General features: G+C 31.0%; 2 protein-coding genes across 2 annotated transcripts in view; both read left to right on the top strand.

Moving 5' to 3' along the window:
* LOC114418376 overlaps positions 1–23,302 on the top strand; it is a 236,154-nt gene that overhangs the window by 200,636 nt on the left and 12,216 nt on the right. The gene's annotated exons all lie outside the window — the stretch shown is intronic.
* On the top strand, positions 402–20,205 carry LOC114418381 (disease resistance protein At4g27190-like). The gene is made up of 9 exons (XM_028383689.1): positions 402–535; positions 615–689; positions 915–1,050; positions 7,923–7,998; positions 8,233–8,339; positions 15,037–17,966; positions 18,062–18,313; positions 18,417–19,133; positions 20,081–20,205. The coding sequence occupies exons 6-9, from the start codon at positions 15,066–15,068 to the stop codon at positions 20,093–20,095; spliced, it is 3,885 nt and encodes a 1,294-aa protein (XP_028239490.1). The 5' UTR covers positions 402–535; positions 615–689; positions 915–1,050; positions 7,923–7,998; positions 8,233–8,339; positions 15,037–15,065; the 3' UTR covers positions 20,096–20,205.

The raw sequence follows: 23,302 nt of genomic DNA on the forward strand, positions 1-23,302 counted from the left end.
TTTATTGTTTTCATTTTCTGGTTGTTTCCTATTTTCATTTGTACTAAACATATTTTTAAAAATCCAATTAAACACATTTTCATCATCATTTTCCATTTTAAGTAGAAATGAAATCAGAAAACAAAAAGAACCCCTAATGTTTTGCCATATTTATTCACTGATTCAAAGCCAAGGAAATGCAAAGGGGTTCAGTCACCCACCTCACCAACCTTGAATTTACTTCAGTAACCGTAAGAGATGGGTATATTTTAATATTTTTTAAATTTAGTCCAATGTAGACATACTTACAATAATTCCTTACATATATCTCGAAAAAAAAAAAACTATATCTAACTGGTCACATTTGTTTCTCGCAGCTGAAGTGAAGGATATTTACTTCAGTCACCCACCTCACCAACCGTAGATTTACTTCAGTCACCCACCTTAGAAGCCGCACTTTACATTCGAAACAGTATTGCTTATATTTTGTCATTTGTTTGGTCATGCTCTCAGTATTATCTTGCTTCTTTACTCCTTGTTGCTTTTCTACGGAATGGTAGTAAGCCATCCATATCCATATCCTTGAATCATGTTTAGCTTGCTTCTTCCTTAATCTGCTCTTTTCTCACTTTCAGTTTATTGGCATGGGATAGTCGCAAGTAATTAAAGACAAATCACAACTCAGTAGTCATCCAATTCCAAGAAGAGAGGTTTCTTCCTTTCTTAATTAATTTATAGCTTATATTGGCTCTTTTTTTTTTCATTTATTTAAGATTTCAAGAAATTTCACTCATAAAGATGGATATATAAAGTGCACGGTCAAATCTTTCAACTCTGTTATCAAAAAATAATATATTATAATTTATGCCACACTTTAATTTGTAGCTCTTTAACAAAACTCTGACAAAATGCATTTCATTCAAACTACAAAGCAGCAGCTTCAAAAACGAGGGAAGTATTCATAAAGGAGAACACAGACAGGCAAATATAAAGAAGAAAAGAAATGGGAAAAAAGAGTACTTTGGTGAAGAACAGGAGCTTTCCTCATTCTTAGTTTGTCTCACAACAAAGGTAAGATCCTTAATATCCTTATCGGTTACTTGCGCCCCCTCTTTTAATTTATCCATTGCTGAAATGAATGCTTGTAAATAAATATATTTGCATTCTGTTCCTAGCTTTTTTTTTTATTATCAATTTGATACCCAAAATATATTAAAAGATTCAATTTGACACCCATAATATATTAAAAAATTTAATTTGATCTCAAATTTTTTTAAAAAATTAATTTAATTTACAAATCATTTAAAAACAGGCCAATATAATCTTTTTCGTCCAATTAAGTTATCGTTAGAATAACAAATTCAAACAATTTTTGTATACAAATAGTGACAACTACTATATTTATTATTAGTTTTAAAAAATAAAACGATTTTCATTCTTTTTTCTTCTTCTTCTTCACTTTCGGTTCTATTAATCCTCAAAAGGGTTTCACAAAGTGCTGTTTAGGTGGATTAGATCTTGGCTTGTGGGTGCGTTAAGGTGGTGATGATGGAGTTGGAGCAGTAACGTTGGGGGCCTTAGTGGTGGCGTAGCGGTGTAGTGGTTGTGCAGTGTTACTATTTGGGTGGGTTAGATATGGACTTGTGGATGTTGTTTGGGTGAGTTAAGATTGTGATGATGGAGTTGGTGTGGTAGGTGAAGGGTGGCATATGGCATTGTGGTTGTGGTGGCCAAAGTGAAGAAGAAGAAGAAGAAACGATAATCGTTTTATTTTTAAAAATAATAATAAATATAACGATGGTTAAAAATTATCATTCTTCATAAACAAAAGCCGCTGAAATGTGTTATCTTAACAACATCAACTCAATTGCATGAAAATAATCAAATTGGTCAGTTTTAAAATAATTTAGAATTAAATTAAACCTCTTAAAAATTTGGGAATTAAATTAAATCTTTTAACATAATTCGGTAATAATTAAACTTTCTTTTTTTAAGGATATTCCTAGCTTTTGTATTAGTAGTCATGTATATTTTCATTATTTAACTATATGCTTTATAATATATAGTTTATTAGACCTATAACCCTATTCCAATGTAGGCTTTTCTTTTTTACACTCAGGGATAGTTTCTTTTTTTTTGAAAAAATTATCAAAATGAGTATTTTTTGAATTTATTGTGGAATTTTGTACAAGTTGTGTTTTAAAAAACATGTCTTCTAATGAACCACAGGCTAGTGTGCACAAAAAAATGAAATGCATGGGTAATGGTCTGTCACTATCAAAATTTGAATTCCAGTAAAATGCTTTCTTAAACTAATTAATGGCAATTTACAGGACTTTTTATGCTAAAACTTCACCAAGCAATTAATATATTCATATTCTTATAGCACAATGGTGCGGTAGACATTGAATTTGAAGATATAGAGAAGAAAAAGAGATAAGCCTGCAAGGTTTTCCTGAATCCATTTTGATCTCTTCTTCGGGTTACTTTGGTCCATAACTTCAGTAAAGAACATCCTTTGTGTTCTTCAACATAAGCCATCTAGGATTACTTTTGGTGGACTTGGGAGAACGTACGTAAGAATTGTCTTTGGGAAATTAAATTCTGAAAAGAGGGGAGTGTAAGTAAATCATGGAATATATTTTCTAAAAAGAGGGTATGATTAAAATAAAAATAAGCGAAAGGGGAGTTTATTAACAAGAAGGGAAGGGGGTAAATAGCAATTGCCTCCCAAGTTACATCTTGTTAGAATTCATCATTTTGTCGGTGTTCCTGGGAACAAATTAAAGCAAAATTCTTTGCTACGGAACAAAATGTACATTCAAACTTAGTATTTTTTTACGTTTTTTCTAATTTAACATTCATTTATAATTTTTAACACATGGTTTCTTGATATGATTTTAGTAAATGCACTTTGATTGAGTTATTGTGCCTAATCTGATAGGAGGTGTCTCGTGAGTATTGTGTTTGACGAACCAGTCAACACAACTGTTCCCTTCTCTAAGAATATAGTTGGAAAAAAAAATACTTAAGTCTGACATATCCATTTTGAGCGTCATTGTCTTCATTGTATTGTGATCATCAACATATATGTTAGGGATCATTTGGATAAATTATTTTTATTATTTAAATAAATTATTTTGTAGCGTCCTGGTCTTCCAGTTGTATTGCGATTATCAAAATATATTTAAAAATATCTTGAATGAAAGAGTTATTGGATTGAATACACCTTGAGTCCACATGATAAGAAGCTCTTCAAGTTCTAACAATGATGATCAATCAATGATCTTGAATGCATGATATATAAGCATGTTAATCTCTCATGAAAAATATGCATAACCTCTTGTTGACTCTTTACAAAAGTGAAAGATAACATTCCTAAAAGAGTCATACAAGAAAAAGAACAAGAATGAATATTTATATATTTAACTAAAAAAAAATAGATTTAACATATTACCCAAACTTCTAATTGATTATTCCAATCAAAATAATCTTGTTCTACATTTCCAAAAACGAGGTTATTGATCACAAATTGATAACTAATTATCTCAATCAACAAAGAACAACCTTAACTTCTTAAAAACAATGTAATCAATTACAACATTTAGTAATCAGTTATTTCAACTTCTAGAGTTACTTAAGTTTTTAGAAGCAATATAATGAATTACAAGAAATGATAATTGAATATATTGATACACAGGGTCTTTTTTTTTTTTTGAAACAAACATTTTAATCGATTACATAATGTGATAATTGATTGTCCAATGGGACCTAGCAAAATTTCAACAAAGTCTTTGAACTTGTTCTAACATATTGTAATAGATTACATATACTAGTTATCGATTACCTTATGCAAAACATAACTTGCTTCGGAGACTTATGGATCAAGCAACATAAGAAACATAAATGATTATCCCTAAACGTGATAAGAAAACTAATCTAAAGCACACAAGCCTAGCTAACACAAACAATATAATGCCACAAACATGTTAAATGTGTTTTGGGGTGCAAAATATTAAAATCAAAACTAAAATTGAGATAAAAGAGTCTTCAATCTTTTTTTTTTTATCTTAAGCCTTTAATTCATTAGAGAAAAGATACATTGACTAATCTAAAATTTGATTGAAAGGTAAGTAAAGCTTAACCAATAATTATTTTCCTTAAAGATCAAATTCGGGTACTATTCAAACAATTCAACTTTAACTTTAACGTATTAATTATTTATTTTCAATCACTTGATTAAAGAGTCTTCAATTTACACTCACCATAATATTTATAGTTCGAATAAAATTAAATTAAAAATTAGAGTATACTCATATATATATATATATATAATAACTTTTATTTTAATTTTTATCTTTAATTATTAATTTTAAAAGTATATAATGAATATAATATTAAAAATTAATATGAAAATTGTCTAAATTAACATTTTATCATCAAAATTATATATAAATAGAATTAATGTTAGCAATTTAATTTTTTTAATTAAATGTAATTAGCTAGGAGCATTAAATTAAATTACATCCGATTGTTAAATAACCAATCTAATGATTAGAAACCTTCAGTTGAACTTTATTTTATATATATATATATATATATATATATATAGAGAGAGAGAGAGAGAGAGAGAGAGAGAGAGAGAGGAGAGAAAATATTTAACGTTATATATTATTATTTCTCATGAAATATATATTAGAGTAACTAATGTAGAAAATGAACATAAGTAGTGATAAAACATTTAACATTACTACTTAAAATCAAAATTATCTAAATAAACATTTAATTATTATAATTGTATATTATATCACGTTTTATTACTTAATATGAAAACTATCAAAATTATTTTTTTAATTATCAAATTATATACTACCCCCGTTCTTATTTATAAAAAACAAGTTATACTATAAAAAGAAATAAAGATAATATTAAATAAGATTATTGTAAACAACATAATTTTGCATTAAATAAAATTGTTAAAAAATATATAATCATTGATTATTATGAAGCTAAGGTTTCGATAATTGACAAACTTTTATTCAAGTATCTCTTACTATATATTTTTTGAATAGAAAAGTAACATTTACTATAAACTAGATTTTAAATGCATGCATTGCAAAAATTTCTTTAATTTTTTTTATATTTTACTTAATACTTTTTAAAATATATATTTATCAATAAAATTATTATTTTTAAAAATATTTATATTAAATTTGAGGAAGAAGATTATCTATATTCTTAATTAAGTTCATTTATAAATGCTTTAAAGGTATTTTCGCTAAAGATCGAATTTAGGTACTATTCAAACAATTCAACCATAAGTTTAACCTATTAATTATTTGTGTCTAATCGCTTGGTTAAAGAGTCTTCAATCTACACCTACCATAGTATTTATAGTTTGAATAAAATTAAATTAAAAAATAAAGTATACTCATATATATATATATAATAACTTTTATTTTAATTTTTATCCTTAATTATTAATTTTAAAAGTATATAATAAATATAATATTAAAAATTAATATAAAAAATGGTCTAAATTAACATTTTATCATCAAAATTATATATAAATAGAATTAATGTTAGCAATTTAATTTTTTTTATTAAATGTAATTAGCTAGGAGCATTAAATTAAATTACATGCGACTACTATTACAAAGTTAAATAATCAATCTAATGATTAGAAAACTTCAGTTGGACTTTATTATAGATATATATATAGAGAGAGGAGAGATAATATTTAACGCTATATATTATTATTTCTCATGAAATATATATTAGAGTAAGTAATGTAGAAAATGAGCATAAGTAGTGATAAAACATTTAACATTACTACTTAAAATCAAAATTATCTAAATAAACATTTAATTATAATAATTGTATATTATATAGTGTTTTATTGAAAACTATCAAATTTATTTTTTTAATTATCAAATTATATAGTACCTCGTTCTTATTTATAAAAAAAAGTTATGCTATAAAAATAAATAAAGATAATATTAAATAAGATTATTATAAACAACATAATTTTGCATTAAACAAAATTGTTTAAAAAATATATAATCATTGATTATTATGAAACTAAGGTTTCGATAATTTTCAAGTATCTCTTACTATATTTTTGTAATAAAAAAGTATGATTTACTCTAAACTAGATTTTAAATCCATGCATTGCAAAAATATCTTTAAATTTTGTTATTTTACTTAATACTTTTTAAAATATATATTTATCAATAAAATTTTTGTTTTTTAAAATATTTATATTAAATTTGAGGAAAAATATTATCTATATTCTTAATTAAGTTCATTTATAAATGCTTTAAATGTGTTTATTGTAAAAAAATATTTCTAGAATTGTTGAATAGTGTGATTTTATTAATTAAATATGGTCGTTAATTATGTTTAAATGTTTATTTATTTATTTATTTTTAAAAGATGTTTGTAATCTCGGAAAAAGAAAAAATGAGTTGGTTTTCTTATATAGAATCCTCATATGAATAATACATACATTTTTTGTATTGTTACATTTAAAATGTTTGATTAGTGTTTGAGTCATGTGGTACTATTGCTTGTAACATAGGTTTAGTGGTTCTAGAACCATTTGCAATTTCTTTAAAATTATTACCTGAATGGTCGTATACAGTGTCCATTAAGTTATTGAGCGTTGTTTTAATGATTTCAGTATTTACAAGATTATTAAGAGTGTTCTTTTCGGAGAATGTTAATAAACTCGATTTTGAACAAACAATTGACATTTATCATTAAATTTATTAATATAAGAAGGATTACTATATATGTTTCAAACTTTATAAGGATTACTAATCATTAAAATTGTTACCGTTGTCTTTATATGTAGAAAAGAGGATATTTTTTCACCTATATTAAGAGTATGCAAGTCATATTTATTTTTTGCATTTAGTAGGATTATATTGGTTTTTTAAACTTTAATATTAATAATAATAAAATATGCATAACGGTTAATTATAAGATATTCTGATTTTTTTTATAAGTTGATGAAAAGGGCATTTAGTAGGATTATTGATTTTTTTGTTGTTGTTCAAAATGGGAAAAGATACATATTTGGTAAAACATACAAACAACTATGCTTTTGTATTATTAGATTTATTTAACTATAAGCTTTATAATTTATAGTTTCTTATACCATATGTTTGTTTATCATATTATATAGTAACTCTTAATACTTAGAATTATCTTCGTACGGCTAAATCTTACAAAATACAATTTTTTTTACAATTATGAGAGACATAGAAAGAAATAGTAAAAAGTAATTAGGAGTAAAATGAATAATATAAAAGAGAAAAATAGAAGAATTTTTTATATAAAAATTAAAATTAATAATAAAAACATACTGTACAAATAATGCTACTTTTACTTATCCATTACTTAACCAAGCCGTACAATTATTAATTAGAATTTATAAAATATATTGAATAATATTGTTTTGAAGAAGCATTCTCTCCCTGTATTCACACCCCTCCTCCAAAGGTTGTTCCTCTACCAATCCTCTTTGAAAAACCAGAAATCCAATTGGCATCAGTGTCTATGACAGAACATTGAAGCATATCACACAGAATATGAGAAACCTTATCTATTAATTTAGTGTTGTCATCAACCCATTAATCATGCCAAACACTAGCAATGGACTCCCACAGAAATGAGTCTGAATTTTAAACAATTAAAGAGCTCGGATTGTTGTCATTTCTGCCATATTTTCCTTTTAACACTTGCACCCACAAGCTATCACTTCTGATCGAGTATGTCTTCTGGTTTCTTTCGTCATGCTCTGAGTATTCTCTTGCTTTTTAACTTGATCTTGGTTTTCTTCGGACTAGTAGTACGCCATCCATATGCTTAAATCATGTTTAGCTTGCCAACATATTTCAGCTTTCTTCCTAAATCTGCTCTTTCTTTCTCACATTCAGTTTATTGCTTAGGATTTGGAATAGTGACAAGTAAAGACAAATCACAACTCACGGGCATCCAATTCCAAGAATAGAGGTTTGTTCCCTTCTTTATAGCTTATTATATTGCCTACTTCTTTTGTTCATTTATTTAAGATTTGAAAAAATTTCACTCATAAAGATGGATATATAAAGTTCTCGTTTAGATCTTTCAACTCTCATGGCTAATTTAACCAAAAAATAATATATTATAATTTAAGCCCCACTTTAATTTGTAGCTCTTTAACAAAATTTTGACAAAATTCATTTCATTCAAATGTCCAATAATAAGCTTTACGAGGCAGCAGCTTCAAAAGGAGGGGAATATTCAGAGGAAAAGAAAGAGTAGTTGTTGAACAACAAGAGCTTTCCTCATTCTTAGTTTATCTCACAAGGAAGGTAAGATCCTTAACACCCTTACCGCAGTTACTTGCCGCCTCAATCCATTGCTGAAATGAATGCTCATAAATAAATATATTTGCAGGCTACGAATCTCTGCTCCTAGATTTTTGTTTCTTAATTATCAATTTAGTCTCTAAATTATATTAAAAGATTTAATTTGATTCCAAATTTTTAAATAATTTAATTTAATTTCTATATTATTTTAAAATAGATTAATTTGATCATTTTTGTCCAGTGATTAGTATAACAAATTTCAGCGGCTTTTATTTATGAACAGTGGAATTATTATATTTATTATTAATTGAAAAAATAAAACAATTTTCATTTCTTTTTCTTCTTCCCTTTTGCTTTGTTTCATCCTCGGAAGGCGGTGGTGTAGGGTGTTGTATAGGTGGATTAGATTTCAACTTTTGAGTGAGTGGTTTGAGTGGATTAAGGTGGTGGTGGTAATAGCCAAAGTGGGTAGCGGGGGAGAAAAAGAAAAAAAAAATGAGAATTATTTTATTTTTTAAAATAATAATAAATATAGTGACCGATGAAGAAGAAATGAAAATCATTTTATTTTTTAAAACAATAATACATATAATTATGGTAAAAACTCGTCACTGTTTTGTAAACAAAATCAGTTGAAATCTGCTATCTTACCGACCAACCTAATTAGATGGAAAAAAAAAGCATATTGGTCTGTTTTTTCTGTTTTACAATAATTTGTTACTAAAGTAAACTTTTAAAAAATTTGGGAATAAATTAAACCTTTTTAAAAATAATTTAGTAACCAAGTTAATAATTAAGTTTTTTTTAAGGATGCTCCAAACTTTTGAATTTATAGTGACGTATATTTTCATTAATTAACTATATGCTTTAGAATATACAGTTTATTAGACCTATAACCGTATTCCAATTTAGGCTTTTTTTACCTAACAGTGGTAGTTTTTTTGAAAAATCTATCAACATGAGTAATTTTTGAATTTATTACGGAGTTATGAATAAGTTATGTCTTAAAACACAACTTTTAATAAACCACATGCTAGTGTGCACAAAATAAATGAAATGCATGGATAAATGCACTGTCATCGTGATCTCAAAATCTGAATTCCAACTAATGCTTTCTAAAACTAATTAATGACAATTTACAGGACTTTTTATGCTAAAAATTTGCCAAGCAATATATTCAGATTCTTATAGCACAGCGGTAGACATTGAATTTGAAGATATAGAGATAAAAAAAAAAAAAGATAAGCTTATAAGTTTTTCCTGAAGTCATTTTGATCTCTTCTTGGGGTTAGTTTGTTCCATAAAGAACATCCTTTGTCTTCTTCAACCCAAGCCATATAGAATTACTTTTGGCGGGACATGGGAGAACAGTAAGAATTGTCTTTGGGAAATTAAATTCTGAAAAAAAGGGAGTACTGTAAATAAATTCGGGAATATATTTTCTAGAAAGAGGGTATGATTTAAAAGAAAAAGTGAAAGGGGAGTTTATTAGCAAGATGGGAAAGGGGGTAAATAGCAACTGCCTCCCAAGTTACATCTTGTTAGAATTCATAATTTTGTTGGTGTTCCTGGGAACAAAAGCAAATATTTTTGCTACGGACCAAAATATAGATTCAAACTTGGTATCTTTTTCATGTTTTTTTCAAATTTAACATTCATTTATAATTTTTAACACATGATTTCTTGATACAATTTTAGTAAATGCACTTTGATTGAGCTATTGTTCCAAATCTGGTAGGAGGTGTCACGTGAGCATTGTTTTTTGTTAAGTAGTGTGTAGTATAAAAGCTTAGTGTGATTAGTTTGATTAGTAAGTGGACAACTACTATAAGTAGTGTGTAATAGCATTCTGTTAAATAGTTAATGAGAATAAGTCATTCTTTCATCATCTGTGCTAGCATTCCATCTTTCTCTCTCAGCTCTCTCTCTTTAGTTTCCTTAACAAAGTGGTATCAGAGCCAAATCAAGATCCATATGTGATCTGTGACCATGGTCCATAAAAGCTCAGCCATCTCTCTCCCCACAACCCTCCCCATCCTCGACGGCAAGAACTGGAGCCGGTGGTGCATCCAGATGCGCGTGATTCTTGGGTATCAGGAGGTTCTGGAGATTGTGGAGGAGGGATTCCCGGCGCTCGGCGAAGCACCCACCGCTACAGAACGCACCGCCTTCAAGGAGAACAAGAAGCGGGACTGCAAGGCGATGTACATCCTTCATCAATGCGTAGATGAAGTCCATTTTGAGAAGATCGCTGAGGCATCCAGTGCTCATGCGGCTTGGGAAATCCTGGAAACGGCGAATGAGGGAGCGGCGAAGGTTAAGAAGGTGAAATTGCAGACAATGCGATGACAATACGGGCTGATGGCGATGGAGGACTCCGAGACAATTGCAGCGTTCTTCAATCGCGTGCTTGTCCTCACGAATGCGATGAAGGCATACAGTGAGGAATTGAAGACCTTGACGATTGTTGAGAAGATCTTGCGGTGTTTGGCTCCAAGATTCGACCATGTGGTTGTTGCCATGGAAGAATCCGGGAAGGTGGAGTCCATGACGATTGCTGCGCTTCAAGGTTCTCTCGAAGCTCACAAACAACGCCTACTAGAGTGTACCACAGGTCGAGCTTCGGATCAGGCCCTGCAAGCCCAGTCTTCACGAAAGAACGATTTTCACCGCAAAGGCAACAATAGGAGCAAAGTGAAAGGCAAAGAATACAAAAGTTCATCAAGAAAGGGTTCTGGGAATCATGAACCCTCAAAATCTGATCAAGAGCCAGCTGAATCATCAGGGCGTAGAAATGGGGGAAATCAAAGGTATCAGGGTAAGAAGAAAGTGATTGATCGCAAGAAGCTGAGGTGTTACAATTGTAACAAGATTGGTTATTTCTCCTCTGAGTGTAATGCCCCTGCCCAAGAAAATCATCATGATGGACATGGTGGTGATGGAGCCAATTTGCTCAAAGATGATGGCGATCTTGATGAAGATCCTCCTGTGATGATGATGATGACCACCAATTCAGATTCTGGCAGTTCAAGAACATGGTATTTGGATTCTAGTTGCTCGAATCACATGACAGGGCATAGGAATTGGCTGGTAAATTTTGATGATTCAAAAAGAAGTGTCATTCGATTAGCTGACAATAGAACAATTGCTGCTCAAGGAATGGGAGATGTCCTGATATCTAAGAAGGAGGGAAGCAATGCTCTCCTCTCAGATGTCTTGTTTGTTCTAGGTATGAAGAGTAATCTGGTGAGCATTGGTCAATTGGTTGAAAAAGGATTCAAACTGAAATGTGAAGGAGTTTTGGAGTTGTTTGATCAACAAGGGAAGAGAATGTTGAAGATTCCACTTGCCCAGAACAGAACCTTTCAAGTGGATCTTTCGGTCACTGAATCTCAGTGTATGTCAGCTAAAATTCTGGATAGTGATACTTGGCTTTGGCACCTCAGACTAGGGCATTTGAATTTCAAAGGAATGAACATGTTAAGATCCAAAGGCATGGTTCGTGGTCTGCCATCTATTACCATTCCAAAAAAGGTATGTGAAAATTGCATTTTTAGCAAACAACCTAGAAGTTCATTCAACAGCTTTACACACTCTAGGTCTCAGAATTTGTTGGATGCTGTATACTCTGATTGTTGTGGTCCTTTTGATACACCTTCACTTGGGAACAATAAGTACTTTATGAGCTTTGTTGATGAATTCAGTAGGAAATTATGGTTGTATATGCTGAAGCTCAAGAGTGAAGTGTTTGAGACTTTTAAAATATTTAAAAGTATGGTTGAAAAGCAGTAAGGGAAAAGCATTAAAATTCTGAGAACAGATGGAAGAGGAGAGTTTTGCTCTACAGAGATGTCCAATTATTGCAAGGAACATGGCATTGTTCATGAGATAACATCACCCTATACTCCTCAGCATAATGGTATTGCTGAGAGGAGGAATAGGACTGTGCTTAACATGGTGAGAAGCATGCTAAGAAGCAAGCAACTTCCTCACAAATTTTGGGGAGAAGCTGCTACAATTGCTGCCTATGTTCTTAATAGGTGTCCAACACAAAGGCTCATTGGCATGGTCCTTGAGAAAGCCTGGACTGGAAGGAAACCATCTGTGAGTCACTTCAAAGTGTTTGGATCATTGTGTTTCAAACATGTTCCTGACCAGAGAAGGAAGAAATTGGATTCCAAGTCAGAGGTGATGATTTTTGTTGGGTATAATCCCACAGGCTCATATAGACTGTATGATCCTAATGCACATCAAATTGTGTACAATAGAGATGTCTATGTTGATGAACAAAGATCATGGAAGGATTATACTAAAAATTTCAGTGTTTCAAGAAGACAAGTGCAGCTCAATTGGGATAACTCTGAGGTGATTAATGATCCTACAAGGTTCAATCATGATGCATCCCCAGCAGGAGTCAGAGGAAGACCAGTAAGAAATAGACAACAACCAGTGAGACTGCAAGATTATGAGTTGTTTCCTCATAATGCAGTGACTAATGATGGTGATTTGATCCATTTAGCACTCCAATCTGACATAGAGTCAATCAGCTTTGATGAAGCCATCAACAGTGAGGTATGGAGGAAAGCTATGACTGAAGAAATTAAATCAATTGAAAGGAATAAGACATGGGAATTGGTGGTTTTACCTCAGAATAAGAAGCCTATTTCAGTGAAATGGGTCTACAAGACCAAACTCAATCCAGATGGCACTATATCTAAGCACAAAGCTAGATTAGTGGCTAGAGGGTTTCTTCAGGAGCAAGGCATTGATTATAAAGAGGTGTTTGCACCGGTTGCCAGATTTGAGACAATTAGACTCATTGTGGCTTTAGCAAATCTAAATCATTGGGATCTCTAGCAATTAGATGTTAAGTCAGCATTTCTCAATGGTCCACTTGATGAGGAAGTTTACATCATGCAGCCACCTGGATATGAGAGGAAAGGTGAGGAAGAAAAGGTGTTTAGGTTGAAGAAGGCTTTATATGGATTAAAGCAAGCCCCTCGAGCTTGGAACAAAAGGATTGATTCCTTTCTCAGTCATGTGGGCTTTGTTAAGTGCATTGTTGAACATGGTTTATATGTCAAGCAAGAGGGAGCTGGAGATATCACAATCATTTGCTTTTATGTTGATGATCTACTTATTACAGGTAGTGATGTGAAGTTGATTGATCGAGTCAAGAAGCAGCTCAATCAAGAGTTTGAAATGACTGACTTAGGACTGCTCACTTACTTCTTAGGCATTGAATTTCTGAGGACTGAGTGTGGAACATTCATGCTGCAAAGGAAGTATGTGATTGATATGTTGAAGAAGTTCAACATGAAAGGCTGCAATTCTGCAGAGACCCCAGCTGATATGAATGTGAAGCTTGAAAGTTTCACTGAGGAGGACAAGGTTGATTGCACAATGTATAGGCAGATTGTGGGGTGCTTAAGGTTTGTGTGCCACACAAGACCTGACATTTCATATAGTGTGGGAGTGGTGAGTAGGTTCATGAGTGATCCTAGAAAATCTCACTTGGTTGCAGCCAAAAGGATATTGAGGTATCTACAAGGCACTGCTAGTTTTGGAATTCTATTCCCATATCAAAAAGAGAAGGTTTGTCTACAGCTTGTAGCCTATTCAGACTCGGACTGGTGTGGGGACAAGGTGGATAGGAGGAGTACAATGGGTTATGTATACTTTCTTTCTGGGGTTCCAATCTGTTGGTGCTCAAAGAAGCAGGACGTGATTGCTCTTTCCACATGTGAAGCAAAATATATTTTTGCTTGTAATGCTGCTTGTCAGGCCAATTGAATTACGTACTTGTTGGAAGAATTGAATGTGAAGATGAGTGGGACTGTGGAGCTGTTGGTGGACAACAAATCTGCTATAGATTTGGCCAAAAATTCAGTCTCACATGGCAGAAGTAAACACATAGAAACTAAGTTCCACTTCCTGAGACTGAGAGATCAAGTGAACAAAGGCAAAATTGATTTGAAGCATTGTAAGATAGACTTGCAGGTAACAGATATTATGACCAAGGCTTTGAAGATTGACAGGTTCAAGATGCTCAGGAAGATGATGTGTGTTGTTAATTCTGCAGATTTCTGAGGTTTTTTTCTATAAGCTTTTGTACTAAAGAGGAGTGTTAAGTAGTGTGTAGTATAAAAGCTTAGTGTGATTAGTTTGATTAGTAAGTGGACAACTACTATAAATAGTGTGCAATAACATTCTGTTAAATAGTTAATGAGAATAAGTCATTCTTTCATCATCTGTGCTAGCATTTCATCTTTCTCTCTCAACTCTCTCTCTTTAGTTTTCCTAACATTTTTGACGAATCAGTCAACACAATTGTTCTCTTCTCTAAGAGTATGGTTGAAAAAAAATATATTTAAGGCTGACTTATCCATTTTGAGCGTCTTTGTCTTACAATTGTATTGTGATCATCGACATATATGATAGGAATCATTTGGATAAATTAGTTTTTAGCGTCCTGGTCTTGCAATTGTATTGCGATCATCAAAATATATTTGAAATTATTGAATTCTATTTAAATAAATTATATTTATCATTTAAAAATATTATTGAAAATGAAAGTTTTTAAACCATGAAGTCCTTCCCATTGTTCATTGATTATTAAATGAACTTGTGAATTTTGATTGATGAAATGTATTTCCTTAATTAGTTATAGACTGATATGGTTTTTATTTATGTGGGGAAGAGATGTAGTTATAGTATCAAGCTGACAGAATGGAGTCTGTGTTGTCCCCGATAGTGGAACGAACGTTTAATTTTGCGGTGGACCCCATTATTCGGCAGTTGGCCTACATCCTCCGTTGCAGGCAAAATGTTGATGAACTCTTGACTAGTTTTGAGAGTCTTGAACTTGAAAAAGAGTCCATAGATCGTCGATGTGACCAGGCTGAGAATAATTTACAAAACATTGAAGCCAAAGTCAAAGTATGGTCAAGGAAAGTAGATGAGTTGAAGACTGAACTAGAGAAGTTTAGGAACGATGAAGGCCACACAAAGACAGGGTTGTCCAATGTTTTATTTTTAGTTCCTTACTTTTGGAATAGGCATAGACTTGGCAGACAAGCTAAGAAGATGGCAGAGATTGTTAAGAATCTAATAGATGAGTCTGCCAAGTTCAATGAAGTTTCCTACACAGACAACTTAACATCTAATGATTTCACTTTGTCTAATCCGGGCTACATGCGATTTGCTTCTAGACATTCGACAGTGGAAAAAATAATTGCAAAACTTGAAGATTCCTCTGTAAGAATGATTGGGCTGCATGGGGGTGGTGGCATGGGTAAGACCACTTTAATCAAAGCAATTGCTAAGAAAGCTATGGACACGAAGCTGTTTAACGTGGTGGCTGTATCAGAAATCACAGCCAATCCCAATCCACAAAAAATCCAGGAAGACATTGCTTCTGCGTTAAGGTTGAGATTGGAAGGGGAGGGTGAGAATTCTAGAGCTCATCGTCTGATGACGAGGTTAAAGCAAGAGAAGGAGAACACCCTTATAATCTTGGATGACCTTTGGGACAGATTAGACTTGAATAAGTTAGGGATTCCACTTGATGGTGATGTTGATGATAATGATTTAAACACGAAGACAAGCAATGCTAAACAGGGTCCCAAAGAGGCGACTAAAGAAAAATCTCTTGGTGATTATAAGGGCTGCAAAATTTTGCTAACTTCAAGGGATAAAAACGTATTAACTGATAAAATGGAAGTTAAGTCAACTTTCTGTGTAGAGGAATTAGATGACGATGATGCTCTGAGGTTGTTTCGGAAGGAGGCTAGAATACAGGGTGAAATGTCCCAGTGGAAACAAGAAATTGTTAAGAAGTATTGTGCTGGGTTACCTATGGCAATAGTTACAGTTGGAAGGGCATTAAGAGACAAGAGCGACTCGGAGTGGGAAAAACTTAAAAACCAAGACCTGGTGGGAGTTCAGAATTCTATGGAGATTTCTGTAAAAATGAGTTATGACCGTCTAGAAAATGAGGAGCTCAAGTCCATTTTCTTTCTTTGTGCTCAAATGGGTCATCAACCCCTAATTATGGACTTGGTGAAGTATTGCTTTGGTTTGGGAATACTTAAAGGGGTCTACTCGCTTGGGGAAGCTCGGGGCAGAATATCTACATCAATCCAACAGCTGAAAAACTCAGGTTTAGTGTTGGATGGAAGTTCTAGTATTCATTTCAATATGCATGATCTGGTTCGAGATGCTGCTTTGTCTATAGCACAGAAGGAGCAAAATGTATTTACTTTGAGAAATGGGAAACTTGATGATTGGCCTGAACTCGAGAGGTGCACTTCTATTTCTATATGCAACAGTGATATCATTGATGAGCTTCCAGAAGAAATAAATTGTCCTCAACTTAAATTTTTTCAAATTGACAGCGATGCTTCATCTTTAAAAATACCCGACAGTTTTTTTAAAGGAATGAAAAAGCTCAAAGTATTAATGTTGACTGGTATTCAACTATCAAGCTTACCATCTTCAATTGAAAGCCTATCAGACCTCAGATTGCTTTGTTTGGAGAGATGCACTTTAGATCACAACTTATCCATCATAGGGAAGCTGAAAAAATTAAGAATTCTCAGCTTTTCTGGATCTCGAATTGAAAATTTGCCAGCTGAGTTAAAGGACTTGGATAAACTACAATTACTAGACATCAGCAATTGTTCAGTTGTCAAGAGGATTCCGCCTAAGCTTATGTCAAGGTTGACTTCGTTGGAAGAGCTGTATGTAAGAAAGAGCTTCATTGAAGTGTCGGTGGAAGGAGATAGAAACCAATGTCAAATTTCATTTCTTTCCGAACTAAAGCATTTGCATCAATTGCATGTGGTGGACTTAAGCATTCCATGTGCTCAAGTTTTTCCCAAGGAATTGTTCTTTGACAAGTTAAATGATTATAAGATTGAGATTGGGAACTTCAAAACGCTTTCAGCTGGAGATTTCAGAATGCCTAATAAGTATGAAAAGTTCAAATCTTTGGCATTGGAGCTGAAGGATGACACTGACAATATTCACTCTCAGAAAGGAATAAAGTTGTTGTTTAAAAGAGTTGAAAATTTGTTGTTGGGAGAGCTGAATGGTGTTCAAGATGTTATTAATGAGTTGAATTTGGATGGATTTCCACATCTGAAACACTTTTCCATCATAAACAACGCTAGCATCAAATATATCATCAACTCAAAGGATTTGTTTTATCCTCAGGATGTTTTTCCCAAGTTGGAATCTCTATGTCTCTACGAACTAAGAAAGATAGAGATGATATACTTTAGTTCAGGTACAGAGATGATATGCTTTAGTCCATTTACAGATTGCTCATTCACCAAATTAAAAACCATCAAGGTCGAGAAGTGTGACCAATTGAAGAATCTTTTCTCCTTTTGCATGGTTAAATTGCTTGCGAGTCTTGAAACAATTGGTGTTTCCAATTGTGGTTCTTTAGAGGAGATCATTAAAATACCTGACAATTCTGATAAGATTGAGTTTCTTAAGTTGATGTCTTTGTCACTAGAATCATTAACATCATTCACTAGTTTTTATACCACAGTAGAGGGGTCTTCTACAAACAGGGATCAGATACAAATTACTGTTATGACTCCTCCTCTTTTTGGTGAACTGGTATGATAGTGCATATTTTTCCTTTAAATTTTTTAATTAGTTTGTGACTAATTATTTTTCAGTTGTAAATATGTTAATTGTGTATGTGCTTGCAGGTTGAAATACCAAACTTAGAGAACTTGAATTTAATCTCAATGAACAAGATCCAGAAGATATGGAGCGACCAGCCCCCGTCAAACTTCTGCTTTCAAAACTTAATAAAATTAGTTGTGAAAGATTGTGAAAATTTGAGATATTTGTGTTCATTGTCCGTGGCCAGCAGTTTGAGGAAACTGAAAGGCCTCTTTGTAAGCAACTGTAAAATGATGGAGAAGATTTTTAGCACAGAAGGAAATAGTGCAGACAAGGTGTGTATAGGTGTATATAAGTAAAGTTTTATAGTTGACTGAATGTTATGCATTTCTGTTTAGTTTCATTACCAAATAATGGCTTGTTTTCATCAAAGTGCAGGTCTGCGTCTTTCCTAGGTTGGAGGAAATCCACCTCGACCACATGGATGAGTTAACTGACATATGGCATGTTGAAGTGAGCGCTGATTCCTTTTCTAGTCTCACTTCTGTGTACATTAATAGTTGCAATAAACTAGACAAAATTTTTCCGAGTCACATGGAAGGATGGTTTGCGAGTTTGAACAGCTTGAAGGTTTATTTTTGTCAGTCAGTGGAAGTGATTTTTGAAATCAAAGATTCTCAGCAAGCAGATGCATTTGGTGGGATAGACACAAATTTGCAGGTTGTTGATGTAAGTTTTCTCCCAAAGTTGGAGCAGGTGTGGAGCAGGGATCCAGGAGGAATTCTTAACTTCAAAAAACTGCAGAGTATAGTGGTGTATTATTGTGAAAGATTGAGGAATGTATTTCCAGCGTCTGTGGCCAAAGATGTTCCAAAGCTTGAATACATGTCGGTCAGACGGTGTGATGGAATTGTGGAAATTGTTGCCTGTGAAGATGGATCCGAAACAAACACTGAACAATTAGTGTTTCCTGAACTAACCTACATGAATTTAAATGGCCTACGAAGCATCCAGCATTTCTACAGGGGGAGACATCCTATAGAGTGTCCAAAATTGAAGAAGTTGGAAGTAGACGAATGTAACAAGAAGCTAAAAACATTCGGAACCGGAGAAAGGAGCAATGAAGAAGATGAAGCAGTTATGTCAGCTGAAAAGGTAAGTCATATAGTGAGACATAAATGGAGAGTGATATTGTAAGATGTGTGGCATACTTAAAAAAGATATAGCCCTGCTAAATATAATATGGATTATTAATTTAACGTCTCTCGTCCCCTAATCCCTCTAAATCCAAATTCCTCATTCTGCCTTAAAATTTTATTTAGAATTCAAGTGAATGTTTGATTAATTATTATAATTTAAGAGCATTTTTTAGTCTTGATGGGACCCCAGAGTAACCAATGTGCAGGCAAGGCGTAAAATAATGGAAGGGGGCGCTCCATCAAGGATAAGCTTCCTTCTTCATAGTTTACTATTTACTTTTCTTTTATTTTCCTGTAGATATTCCCCAACTTGGAGTTTTTGCATATTGACTTTGACGAAGCACAGAAGTGGTTATTGAGCAACACTGTGAAGCATCCAATGCACCGTTTAAAAGAGCTTTGGTTAAGCCAAGTTAATGATGGTGAACGTCTCTGTCAGATTCTGTACAGAATGCCAAATCTAGAAAAGTTACACTTGTGGAAAGCTGAACATTTGCTTAAAGAGTCGTCGGAGTCACGTTTGGGAACCGTATTACAGCTGAAGGAATTGTTTTTGTCGTGGTCAGAGATAAAGGATATAGGACTTGAACGGGAACCAGTTCTACAGAGACTAGAGCTTTTGAGCTTACATTGGTGCCACAAATTGAGGAATTTGGGTCCTCCCTCGGTATCATTGGCTTACTTGACAAATTTGAAAGTAGAGGATTGTAAAGGATTAAGGAATTTAATGGCATCCTCAACGGCAAAAAGCTTGGTTCAACTTAAGTCCATGAAGATAAGCGAATGTAATGAATTAGAGGAAATAGTAACCAATGAGGGAAATGAAGAAGCAGAGCAAATAGTGTTTGGCAAATTGATTACTATAGAACTTGTGCGGCTAAAAAAGCTGAAAAGTTTTTGCAGTTACAAGAAGTGTGAATTCAAATTCCCGTCATTGGAAGTATTGATTGTGAGAGAATGCCCATGGATGGAAAGATTCGCGGAGGGTGGCGCAAGAGCACCAAAGTTACAAAACATAGTTACTGCTTATGAAGTTGGAAAAGAGGAAGCCAAATGGCAGTGGGAAGGAGACTTGAATGCCACCATACAAAAAGGTTTCAACAAGGTACTTATTTATTTATTTATGATTTAAATATATTTTTATTTATCTTGTTAGTATTTTTTTATTCATCCTTTTTTATTTTTGTTCTTCAATGTTATTATTTTTGTTAATTTTAATTTTTTAAGATATTTTATTTATTTTTAATACGTTAATGTTTTTTTTAATTTTAGTCTCTTTAATATTTTAAAATATTCTTTTATAATCATCTGCGCGAAATTAAAATTAAAAAAAATACAAACTTATAAAATAAAAAACGAGTAAAACATATTATAGAGATCAAAATAAAAAAAAATCATAAACTTTCAACGACTAAAATTAAAAAAAAAAAACTTACCAGAGACAAAAAATAAAAAAATATTAACTAAACATTTATCAAATACATATTTAAACTTATATTTATTACAAATTCTCCTAGTTTTATTAACTTTTCTTCTTTCCTTAAATTTTTTTTTCTTCTTTCATGAGATAAAAAAATTACTTGCCCTGAATGGAAATTATAAATCCTTGTTTTTGCCATAAAAAGCCTTAACCAGCAAGTATGTTAAATTTCTTAAGATATAAATATGTTAGCTCAAAAAACCAGCATTTATATAAATTTATTAATCATTTTTGTTTTTTAAAAATTTATTCATAAAATTTAAAATAATATGAATTTGACTGCTTCATGTAGCCAGCATAGTCATAAAGAAAACTTTCCCTCATCCTACAACTTTTCTTTTTAATCAAAATAAATAAACTTCAATTCATATTGATTGTCATCCATTAATTTTTTGTCAATATTTTTAGTCCTTCTAGAAATTTTTGCTCATTATTAATTCTAATCCTATTGTTTATGTTATATTTAAGATTAATTTTAAGGAAAAAATGACTAAAAATGGATCGACGAACACATTTAGAGGGATTAAAACTTTAAAGAAAGATTGAAAATTGTCAAAAAAATTGAGGGTAAAATTAGAATATAAAAAAATATGAGGAGTTAAAAGCTTAATTAAAAAAAATTAACATGTTGATTTGTGAAATGTAACAAGTTGCATTTGACTTCACATATATAATATAACATATAAACGTGATAATAAGTTAACAAATTTATCCATATAATTTGGGACTATTTATATATCTATTAAATAAAAGTCAAATGAGAAGTTATTATAACTTACAAGGTTAATTTTGTAGTTGGGAAGAAGGATTTGAAGGAAAAAGGATGAAAGAGGTTTTAAGTTACTATACTCGATTAAAACAAATATCTTTTATACATACTGAAGAATAAGGATAAAATGTATTTTTTTTCTTTTTTTGTTAAAATATAAAATATCGTGAAAATAAAATGACATTATTACACCTAAGAGTAAATAATAAAATATTTCTTAAACGAATCATCCATAATTTCATCATTGATAAAAATAAATTATCATGTTATTTACTTTTTTTTTTTTGTTTAACCTTTTGTGCTTTAGTATTTTAGCACATGAATGACAAAAAGTAAATATTTATTTATACAACAAGAATTTGTAATTTATAATAAATAAATATTTTAAGTATATAAATTATATTATAATTAAATTTTCCAATATATAATTTTTAACATATAAATTACATTTTAAATTTATGAAAAATAATTTATGTTAGGATGTATTATTATTTTAAATAATTGATGTTTTCTTTTAAAAATATTTAAATTAAGTTAGAAATAAAGATTCCGTCAAGTTTTCTCACGCCAATTATCTTAGTTTTGTTTGTCTCTGATGGAAGGAAGGAAGGTGTTTTAATGGTCCCCTGATGATGAAACTTGGAATGTAATTTTATAATAAACAATGGACATAATTGTTCCCTCCATATTAATATCTAATGCCACACAACTCACTCCCATCATGATAACAAGAGTTGATGGACATAATTGGCTTCTTTATCTTATATAATTGGCTTCTTTATCTTATATCATGATAACAAGAGTTGATGGATTCATTTTTTATTATTAATTATTAATTATATAAAATTTATTTATATTTATTATCCATTTGACTAGTGATTTTTAAGATATTAGGTGTTTTTCATTAAAATATAATAAATATTTTTTAATTAATATGATAATCTCAAAGTAAAAAAATTATTATATTTATTATTAAGAATTTTTCATTGAAAATTTAAAATAATGTTAACAACTCAGAATTCTCCCTTGAATTAATTTAATGATGTCATCCCCATGTGAATAATTTATATATATAATTTAATGAATAAGATTAATTATTTTTCTTCAATAAAAATTCTGTCCCCATTATTATTATCTTATTTCATAATAATCTTATGATTAAAAATAAATTATATTAAAATTATAAAAGAATTGATTATTATTATTATTCTAATTTCTATCATATAACATGTGTTTAATTTTAACCCGGATCTATAAGTTAACAATTTAATAATAAATAAATAATAGTTTTTTATATCAAAATTAATAATATGATGGATTAGATTTTTAACATACATATTTAATTCCAAATATATATATATATATATATATATATATATATATATATATATATAATTTTATATTTTTACTTATGGTTTATCTAAAAATAATAAAATAAATCTATCATCTTATAGTTTATATTATAAATAGCTTTCTTTATTAATTAATGATATTTTTTATAATATAGAGCTATTTTTTTCATTTGTTAAACCTGTTTGAATTTTTATTCAGATTTTTCTATGATTTTTTCTACAAATTGTTATAATTTTTAGAGAGAAAAATATGATTATTTTCTTTAAGTTCATTAAAAAAATCCATAGATTTTTTTCCCTGTATCCTCACACAAATATTTTGTATGTAAACAAACAAACTAAATGTTTCAGGTTCATTTTTTCACACAAAAAAATGGAAATGAAATTTTTAATTTTTCAGACAAAAGTAAAAAAAAATTATACTATATAAAAAATATTTTGGTTCCTCCAATACTATATAAAAAAATTATAATGTAATCGCGAGCTATGAAACTGACATATTAGCCTTTTGTAAATAATATCCT

Source organism: Glycine soja, chromosome 7 (genome assembly GCF_004193775.1).
Source record: "Glycine soja cultivar W05 chromosome 7, ASM419377v2, whole genome shotgun sequence".
Lineage (NCBI taxonomy): Eukaryota > Viridiplantae > Streptophyta > Magnoliopsida > Fabales > Fabaceae > Glycine > Glycine soja.

Coding starts and splice junctions, on each gene's coding strand:
- LOC114418381 (XM_028383689.1), top strand. CDS start 15,066: ATGGAGTCTGTGTTGTCCCCGATAGTGGAACGAACGTTTAATTTTGCG. Junction 17,967..18,061: donor CTCCTCTTTTTGGTGAACTG/GTATGATAGTGC, acceptor ATGTGCTTGCAG/GTTGAAATACCAAACTTAGA. Junction 18,314..18,416: donor AAGGAAATAGTGCAGACAAG/GTGTGTATAGGT, acceptor ATCAAAGTGCAG/GTCTGCGTCTTTCCTAGGTT.